General features: G+C 37.6%; 1 protein-coding gene across 11 annotated transcripts in view; it reads right to left on the bottom strand.

Moving 5' to 3' along the window:
- Window positions 1-2813: 2813 nt before the first annotated feature.
- phldb1b (pleckstrin homology-like domain, family B, member 1b) overlaps window positions 2814-10654 on the bottom strand; it is a 70502-nt gene continuing 62661 nt past the window's right edge. For 10 of the 11 annotated variants that reach the window (XM_083549608.1, XM_083549611.1, XM_083549612.1 and 7 more), the window contains 3 exons: window positions 9288-9373; window positions 8948-8977; window positions 4688-4888 (listed from right to left, as the gene is read on the bottom strand). In XM_083549608.1, the coding sequence (XP_083405734.1) occupies window positions 4748-4888; window positions 8948-8977; window positions 9288-9373 (257 nt within the window). In that variant the 3' untranslated portion in view covers window positions 4688-4747. Of the gene's footprint in view, window positions 4889-8947; window positions 8978-9287; window positions 9374-10654 lie in introns of all 11 variants that reach the window. The other variant, XM_083549616.1, reaches the window with a different exon arrangement.

Raw genomic sequence — 10654 nt, 5'->3', positions numbered from 1 at the left:
CTGACCTCAGTGTGATGCCTGAGGAAGAGTGTGTGATAGTGCATGTATATTACAGAATAAGAAAAAAAAGAATAAATAATAATAAAAGCGAAAAAAGTAAATAAGGTAAAAAAGTTATATAAGAAATGTGTGTAAAAAAATAAAATAAAAAATAAAAAAATACACTTCAACAAAGCTGATCAGATAGAAAGATAGATGAAAAAAGCTCTCAGTATATCGTCATTAGAAATGACTTTGCACAGGTTTTTCTAAACGCATGTGTTGCAGTAACTTTTTTGAGGTATTTGTTGAAAATATGAAGAGTCTTAAACAATGCAGCTAAAGACATCAGATTTTTTTTTTACTCTGTTCCAGTCACCAGATGAAGTCTGATCAGTTTTGACAAAGGCAAAATAACTGGTGTGCCAAGCCTGTGTACAAATTGCGTTATACACTAATCCACAGCTGTGTAGGTTTCACATTTCATGTCTGATATGTAACTTTTCTTTTCTGCCTGCTATTTTTATAATTAGGTTTATTATGCTGTTAATATTTTATCACGTATTTTGTTTTTCAGTCATGTTCTAGCGCAAATGTAATTTTAATAGTTGGGATTTCATCAGTATTGTAAATGTAATGAAACCATATACATCTACTTTCACATTGTAGTGCTGTAAAGCTGATTTCAATAATATTCATACATTGTACTACTGTACATGAACATAGGATCATCACATTTAAATAAAAAATAATGAAAAAAAATTTAAATAAAAATGTGTGCAGAAACTCTTAAGTGTGTGTGTGTGGGGGGGGGGGGGGGTAATGGGGGATGGGGGGGTAACAAGTAAAAATGAAAAAAGGGTTCATATGATTCTTGGTTTGTACCTCTGGGGCACAAAAGTGCTTTCTATAATAAAAATTCAATTCAAGTCTTAGTAAAGGGAACCTGTTCCACCTAATATTGAATTTCTGTAAAGATATTCAAAGTTGTATGATACTTTAAATAATAATAAAAACAGTAGTGTTGTGTGTAAAGCATTTTCAGGACAAAGTGAAATATACTTTTAGTAGAAAGTATATACCTGTCATATCTTTTTGTCTGACTTACTGATTTTAGGAGCTACCAAATATTGAGGCGTGATCATTCTGGCGAATACGTTGTAATAAGTCATACATAAAACACCAAAGTCTATATTTCAATGATTGTCCACTTCTTATACTCACAGATGATCAAATAACCTAAATCACTATCCTCAAGCAATCATTTACATAATGAATCCAGTGAAATAGTGAACCCATGCATTCAGTTTTTATTGAATTCAATTAAATGTATTGTATTTTATTTACATTTTAAACTCTTTGAATTATGTTGAATGAACTGTAAATGTTTAACACCACATCCTACACTGTTTATTTAAAACACTAGCAAGTTTCTAAATGGGGTAGGTGGTAGTTTAGTTGTTAAGACACTAGATTTAGGGTCTGAAGATCATGAGTTCAAAACTCAGCCACACCAAGCTGCCACACCTGGGCCCCCTGAGAAAGGCCCTTAACCCCATATCTGCTCAATTGTACAAATGAGATAAATGTAATTCACTCTGGATAAAAGCGTCCACCAAATGCTATAAATACAGTGTTCTGTATTGTTGAAATATTTATGATCACACTCTTGATGTCAACCAAATGAGGATGGTTCCCCTTTTGAGTCTGGTTCCTCTCAAGGTTTCTTCCTCATAACATCTAAGGAGTTTTTCCTTGCCACAGTCACCACGGCTGCTCATCAGGGATAAATACACACTGTTCACATTGACTGTTGATTTCTGAAAAAGCTGCTTTGAGACAATATCTGTTGTGAAAAGCGCTATAGAAATAATCTTGACTTGACTTGACTATAAATGTTAAAGTGGAAGGTATAGCTCAGTGGTTGAGCCTTCTGATCAAAGTGAAATTTCCAGCACCACCATGTTGCCATTGTTGGGCCCTTGAGCAAGACCCTTAACCCTCAAACACTTACTTGTATATAAAGTCACTCTAGATAAGGGTGTCTGCTAAATGCCATTAATGTAGTTCAAATCCCACCACCACTAAGCTGGCATTGCTGGGCCCTTAAGCAAAGCCCTTAACCTTAATTTATTGCTCAGTTGTAAGATAAAGGATACCGGTGTCTGCAATATGCCATAAATGTAAACATAAATTCACTTTTTTTCCCCAGAAATATTTAATGTGATATATTACTAAGGTTAAAAGTCATGGGTTTGAGCTTCAGTACTGTCTGACTGCCCCCTGAGTGAAGCCCTCAAACCTTTTTTCTCCAGGGGTATTGTATCATGGCTGACCCTGTGCTTTGATGGCAACTTCCTAACCTCCTTTTCATGCAAAATGTTAATGTTTTTTTTAACAGTGTATGACAAAAGGATTCTTCTTCTTCGTTCACCTTTGTCAGCTTCCCAATATCCGATGTCCTCCTGAAATCTTAACGTCGGCCCAAACACAATATCAGTCAGGCTCTGCTTAAGTCATGAATAGTCATTTTTAAGGGATTTTAGTTCTATTTTAATTAGTTGAGTAATAAAACACTGGAGTGAGTGCCAGTGAAAGAACCTGACCTACAAAAATTTAATCCACTCAAAAACCACACATCCTCTTATTACTGCTGTGCTAATATCTCACAATGTCACTACAGCTATATATTATTTAAACTAACTGTGGAACTCGGCTTCATTCCTGGTGTCCTTATTCCCATACAGCTCTCACCTGCCAGTCTCCAGCGCCACGATGTCCTCTGCATAAAACTATTTGTCATTTCACCAGAGAAGAGAAAGAAAAGGTTTCTATATATATATAATATTTTTTTAATAAACCTGAAAAATTCCATTAAATCCATCTAAAGTGCCACATGAACAGTACCATCATATCGTATCATAGTGTCAGCATGTGTAAGTGTGTGTGTTAGTAACAAAATAACGGTTATGCATATAACAGATATGCGTGGCGCATCTCAGTGTGATTTGGTTCTCCGTGGGCACACAACATAACACTGAAAAGAAACAAAACACTGCAGTGGAGGTACAAGTTGTTTTCTTTTTCCACGTCAAAAAAAGGGTCCACCGACTTGAAATAAAAACAACGGCATAATAATCACGTCTGATCAGTAGAATCTCGTCTGTATTTTGGCCATTTTGAAAGCATGCAGAAAGATTTCAGGGAAAATGCTGACATACAACAAAATAAAACCAACTAAACATTTTTTAAGAATAAAACACTAAGATGCAGATGATCACTTGAAATCACAGCATAGATCAGTCCAGAGGACTAAGGCAAACATGAGTCAAAACAGATTCTTTATTGTAACAAATGGACAAAAGTATTGGGACACCTAACTTTTTCAGCCATTTGTGGTTCTATGCCAAACTGTTACCTCAAACTTGGAGGCACACAATTGTGTAGGATGTCTTTGGATGTGACAGCATTACATTTCCATTCACTACAGCCTAACAGCTGTATCAGCCTGACAATGCCCCTGTACTCAAAGCCAGCTCTATGTAGATATGGTTTCTCTGGGTTAGAGTGGAAGATCTCCCATTATAGAGCTCCGACCTCAAACCTATTAAACACCATTGGGATAAATAAACACCCAGACAACACTCCTCACATCACCTACATCAGTACCTCACTTTACTCACACCCTTGTGGATAAATGAGCACAAATTTCCACTACAAAATCTAGAAGAGCATCTTCCCAGAAGAGTGGAGGTTATTACAACAGCAAATAGAGACTCAATGTGGAATGGGGTGTTGAAAGCACACCTTATTGTCAGATGTCCAAAAAAAAAATTTGTCCACATAATCTATTTATGAAGATCTTCGATTGACTCAAGTAGCTAATACCACTGACTCTCAATTCTGTTTATTTTTTGGGGTTTTTTTTTTAGCTGATAAATTGTTTTTGTTTACTTTCACCATTATCCTGACTGCATGCCTTGTGCAAACATCTGTTATGAATAGTCACAATAATAGATCCTTCGAGAATAAAAATACTTTTTTAAGGAAACAGTTGATTGTATTTCGGGCGTTTTGCTGTCCTGCAGGTTTCTCATAACAGTATTGCAGTGATGAAATGTGGAGAAATATCAAGGCACTGAATGATTTGCATTATTACATGAAGGTTAAGTTGGTTAGTGTTGTTTTTGTTGTTTAATGATGTTCTTCCACCGAGAGCCTTTAGGTGGCAGTGTACTGAAAATGGCTGCTTCCCCTAAACAAGGTGAGGCTGAAGATGAAGTTAGGGCTTGGCAAATAGACTCTCTTTTACAGCGTGCGCGCGCGCGCGCGTGTGTGTGTGTGTGTGTGTGTGTGTGTGTGTGTGTGTGTGTGTGTGTGTGTGTGTGTGGAGATACAGGTGATGTTTTGCTGGTTACACAGAAACATACAGTGGGAAAAACAGATGATATGAGCTTTGGTGATTGAAGTTTTCAGTGATATTGAGTGTTGTCTAAAATTCCCATTAAAAAAAAATCTATTCTGATATATTCACTCAACATTATTTCTACCTGTACGATCTGTATATGCATAAATGTTTGCATTGTGTGTAGGTTCACTAAAATTTTAAAGTCCAGAATGGCTTGACGTCATTTGGCTATACCACATCGGAAATGTGGAGAAAGTAAAAAGAAAAAAAAAAAAAAAGAAAATATTAGAGAAAAAACAGAAGAGTGAGTCTGTTGAAGTTTCCCTGGTGCAACCGTGTGGTTTTTCCTTTATGTCCTCTTTAGTTCATGAACTGCGTGTAGCCCTCGGCTCCCGTTACGATCACGTCCATCCAGATCCTCATGGCCTCTGGAGACGGAGCCACCATGTAGTAGAGTCTGTCGTGGGTCTTTACACAGAATGTCAGAGAAGGGTTGGGGCTCTGGGGGCAAAGATACAAGAATGCTATTAGCTGCAGGAGCAATCCTTTTTAGCACAGAGCATCTGCTAAATATCTGTTGAATATATGAAGTCAGATAGCATAATTCGGCCATGCAGGACAATGCAGCTAATGCTGCATTAGGTTGATGAGGTTAATTTTGCTAGTCAAAACATAGTGCATGGTCACATGACTGTAAAATCATACATGCCATTCAGTTTGTTTGTTGAAGGAAATTTTTGTGCTGCAGAAATCAAATGGAAAACTTTAGGCAAGCTGTTTATTTGACTCCTGGGCTTAAGATGTGCTGATGTACAGTGCATCTGGAAAGTATTCACAGCGTTTCATTTTTCCCCCACATTTTGTTGTTACAGCCTTTTTCCAAAATGGATTCAATTCATTATTTTCCTCAAAATTCTACAAACAATACCCCATAATGACAATGTGAAAGGAGTGTGCTTGAACAATCACGTACATAAGTATTCACATGACACTCAAAACAATGCATGTCAGGGAACAAAGTGCATGTCAGAGAACAAACCAGCCATGAAGTCCAAGAAATTCTGGAGACCTCAGAGACAGAATTGTATCAAGGCACACACCTGATGAAGGGTATATAAAAATTTCTGCAGCATTGAAGGTCCCAATAAGCACAGTGTCCTCCATAATCCACAAATGGAAAAAGTTTGGAAACACCAGGACTCTTTCTAGAGCGGACCGAAGAGCCAAACTGAGTGACCTGGGGAGAAGTGCCTTAGTCAGAATGGTGACAAAGAACCCAATGGTCACTCTAAAAGAGATCTCTCTGTGGAGAGGGGAGAACCTTCCAGAGAAACAATGATCTCTGCAGCACTCCACCAATCAGGTTTGTATGGCCAGAAGGAAGCCACTCCTCAGTAAAAGGCACCTGAAGGACTCTCAGACCATGAGAAACAAAAACTTTTTGGCCTGAATGCCAAGTGTCATTTCTGAAGGAAACCAGGCACCGCTCATCACCTGACCAATACTATCTCTACAGTGAAGCATGGTGGTGGCAGCATCATGCTGTGCGGATGTTTTTTCAGCAGCAGGAACTGGGAGACTAGTCAGGATCAAAGGAAAGATGAATGCAGCAATGCACAGAGACGTCCTTTATAAAAAACCTACTCCAGAGTCCTCTGGACCTCAGACTGGGGTGACGTTTCATCTTCCAACAGGACAACAACCCTAAGCACACAGCCATGTGAATGTCTCTGAGTGGCCCAGTCAGAGCCCAGACTTAAACCCAACTAAACATCTCTGGAGAGATCTGAAAATGGCTGTGCATCCAACCTGGTGGAGCTTGAGAGGTTCTAAAAAGAAAAAATGGAAGAAACTGCCAAAAATAGAAAGCTTGTAGCATCATAATCAAAAAGACTTGAGTCTGTAATTGGTGCCAAAGGTGCTTAAACAAAGTATTGAGCAAAGGCTGTGAATTTTGGACTTATAGTGGGGCAAAAAAGTATTTAGTCAACCAACAATTGTGCAAGTTCTCCCACTTAAAAAGATAAGAGAGGCCTGTAATTTTCATCATAGGTACACTTCAACTATGAGAGACAAAATGAGAAGAAGAAAAAGAAATCCAGAAAATAACATTGATTGATTTTTAAAGATTTTCGAAAAAATGTTGAGTTGCATCCAAAGAACACCATACCTACTGTGAAGCATGGCGGTGGAATCATCATGATTTGGGGCTGTTTTTCTGCAAAGGGACCAGGACGACTGATCCGTGTAAAGGAAAGAATGAATGGGGCTACGTATCGTAAGATTTTGAGTGAAAACCTCCTTCCATCAGCAAGGGCATTGAAGATGAAACGTGGCTGGGTCTTTCAGCATGACAATGATTCCAAACACAACGCCCGGGCAACGAAGGAGTGGCTTCGTAAGAAGCATTTCAAGGTCCTGGAGTGGCCTAGCCAGTCTCCAGATCTTAACCCCTTAGAAAATCTTTGGAGGGAGTTGAAAATCCGTGTTGCCCAGCGACAGCCCCAAAACATCACTGCTCTAGAGGAGATCTGCATAGAGGAATGGGCCAAACTACCAGCAACAGTGTGTAAAAACCTTGTGGAGACTTACAGAAAACGTTTGATCTCGGTCATTGCCAACAAAGGGTCTATAACATTGTGATCAACGTTTGTTATTGACCAAATGCTTATTTTCCACCATAATTTGCAAATAAATTCTTCAAAAATCATGTAGTTTTCTGGATTATTTTTTCTCATTTTGTTGCTGATAGTTGAAGTGTACCTATGATGAAAATTACAGCCTTTCTCATCTTTTTAAGTGGGAGAACTTGCACAATTGGAATAAGGCTGTGACAAGAAAATGTGGAAAAAGTGAAGCACTGTGTATACTTTCCAGATGCACTGTAGCTAGTAGACGAGTTCTACATCCTACATCTGATCTACAATCTACATTGTACCACTGAATTGGAGGTGAATTTCTTCACAATTCCTTTAGTTTTGAGACCGAAAGTGACTTAATGGACAAGTACCAGAGTGTATTAATCGAGACTTCAAAGCACTTTCGCTAAGTCACTCAGGATAAAGGGGTCTGCTCCGTGCCATAAATATAAATGTCTCTATTTATTTCCTATAAAAGTGCTAGCTGTTATTCAAATCACAAGTTTATATGAACCGCTTGTTCTAACGCGTTCACGTTTCTATATCAACAGCAATAGGGGCTTGGCAGACGGTGGCACGCAAAATTCGGAGCCGAATAATAAACGGATTCGAAATGTGTCGATGGCATGTAATTGTCTTGGGTGTCAGCATGTTGCAACAGCTTTCCAGCACGTTTTTCCACCGCAGGAAAGACTTCAGGAAAGAGGACTTGCATTTTGTGCTTTCTCTGTAATATAACAAGCTGCGTTTTTTTTTCTCTCTCTCTTCTTATTAACATTTTGGTGTGGGGGTGTTGTGGGGTTAAAGACTGGTTTGTTATAAGACCTAACTTGTTTAATGGACATTTCACAAACTTAAATGTAACCATAAATAGACCAAAAATGCATGTGATTCTTTATAAATGAGAAAAAAATAATCTAATTGCCTGATTCTAAGAGTAAATGCTGATTTTTCTTATCATGTTTCCATCTTTACCTATTAAACTTGTAAAATATTGTTACTGCAGACACTTAAAATTTTACTCCTTAAATTTTTAGTTTTTTTTTTTTTTTTTTTTTTTTACTGCATGCCATTCAGAGCCTGAACTGTCTGGGCAGACATTTTTGGGCAGCGTTTCTAGGCTTCTCTCCTGAAATAATGGCAATCCAATTCTAAAGACAGCATAAGACAGTTGTCTTCCAAGGCTCATTATTTTGGCCAAATTTGAAGGAAGAGCTGCATATATGCTTCTCGGTGAAGGCGAGCTCACTTATTCTGTTCACCAGATGAGCGTTTCATAAAAATCGGAAACAGAAAAATAAATAAATAAATAAAAATAAATGAAAAAAAAAAATACAAAAAAATGGTGGTCCCGATTGACAGGGTGTATTATTTGCTAGCTAGCTTGTGATTCATAAACAATAAAAAAAAAAAAAAAAAAAGGCAATAATCATGATTAAAAAGTAATAATATAACCTAGACACCACTTTCCAAACACACATAGTGTAAGTTTGTGGTTGGATAAAATAAACACTTGCGCACAGACAAAGCGCCACATAGACAGTTAGTAAGTTGTACACATTTATACACACATGCACACACACGCACTTCTCTGTAAAACTGAGGAGGCAGCAGTTCAGAGATGTGCTGGAGGTAAATGGATCCGAATAATACGAATATGTCCCTCATTCCCTATTTGCCACCACACAATCAAGACCTGACCTAATGCCATTAAATACTGCGGCCAGGGATTGGAGGGTGGAGGTGGGGGGAGAGCTGGAATAAGCCCCATCACTCCAAGGCAAGACTCTGTGACTAATTCACCTCAACGAGGATTAAAAGGCTTTATTATAGCAAAAAAGAATTTATAATTCGGTTCGGCTTTGCCCACGAGCAAAAAAGAGATTTGGTGGCATGCAGGACTCGTTCTGAACATACATACACTTGTCAAGTTCAGGTTGAAAAGTCCTTTCTGTGAGGCACAGCCAGCAGAATGAAAGAATAATCGGAAAATAATAGTGGAGAAAGAGAAAGACAGAAAGAGAGAGAAATACAAAATAAATGCTATCAACAAGTGAAGCGAATCCATGGAAAGTAAATGAACTAAATTAAATGAGCTTTTAAAAAATATGAATAAATAAAAGCAGCATTTACAGAGGACTCGGAGCAGTGTGAACGTTCAGACGCGGCAGCAGCGAGTGAAAACGCGTGTGTAGCTTCGTTACGGAGACTGGGAATCAGCTGGGAATCAGCAAAAAACACCCCTTAATGGGATGATTTACCTTCGAGGCGCTGCGTAAATGGTCGTAGTAAACTTCCTCAATGGCCTGGAAATAGATCACTCCTTTCAGCTTGCTCTCATGCTTGTCTGGGAACCATAAAAAATAAACAAAAAAAAGGACAAGATTGAAAAAAATTAACAATGTTGAGAAGCCATACCTTTAATATGTTTGAAATTAATATGAAATCATCTTTTTTTTTTTTTTTTTTTTTTTTTTTATAAAACGTTACATCCTCATTTGGGGATCAGGTGTGTGTGGATGTGTGTGTGTAAATGTGTGTGGACATTTACAGTCATGTGACCGACTGAAGTTGCCTTGAGTTGTTTTTTTTCTGTTTGCCATAATACAATCCAGTTATTTAAAAAAAATTATAATAAAAAAATAAAAAATAAAAAATGTTTTAAGTATTTATATAAAAAATAGATTTCACAAAACTTCTGTAAATAATAATTAAATATTAATGTTATTTTGAAGATTAAATTACATGAAATTAAGTTTTGTTTTTAATGTTAATTTAAGTTAAATGTTACATTAATAATGTAAAAAATATAGCACTGTTACACAGTGTTGGAAAATCTCATTTGGGGATCGAAAGTGTGTGTGTGTGTGTGTGTGTGTGTGTGTGTGTGTGCAAATTAAAAAGGGAGGTCATGTGACAGATTTTTTACACTTATATTTAAAAGAAAGCACAAAAAAGTAAATCCATTATTTCATTAAATCTCTGTATTTATGCTTTTTATTTTTTTTTCCGAAATTATTCTTAATTTTCATTAGAAAACACGAAAATGTCATGTAAAGGAGGGAGGTAAAAAAAACTTCCTGCATTATTCCACTTAATAATATTTAACAGGTTTTATGTGAACCGTAATGTAAAAACAAGTGGGTAAAACTACACTGTCCTCAGAGGCAGCGATCTGGGAGGCAGCAATCGAGCCCTGTTATTGAGTTTGCGCCATCTTTTTTGCCTGTGTAACCATTAGGGGTAGAAACCGCTATCCCTGCTGAGCACGACGGCTGAGTGTGAAACAGAATTTCCACAGCATTGCGCTCGATTTCATCAGCATCATACAGAACGCGGACGAGCTGCTGGATATTTGTATGCCTCGAGCTATCCCGAGGCTATCGGAAACCACAGCAGCCTTCCCCGAGCTAAAGCCGCCGCTAATTACCGCATCCCCCCACGCTAGCATCACTATGCCAAGACTCAGCTCTGGAGAAAGATGTCTTATAATTCATATAAAAAAAAAATCTAAATACTGTAAAACACTGTAAATCCTTCATTCATTTATTCCACTTTTTGGGCTTAATTTGTTTCCATACTCGACTCTTTTGCTGCCAAGTCGATTTTGCTTGTAAGTGATATCTTA

This window comes from Silurus aristotelis (genome assembly GCF_946808225.1).
Source record: "Silurus aristotelis genome assembly, chromosome: 8".
NCBI classification, from domain to species: Eukaryota; Metazoa; Chordata; class Actinopteri; order Siluriformes; family Siluridae; genus Silurus; species Silurus aristotelis.
The sequence above is the reverse complement of the archived record's forward strand: the minus strand, read 5'-3'. Positions and strand labels throughout refer to the sequence as shown.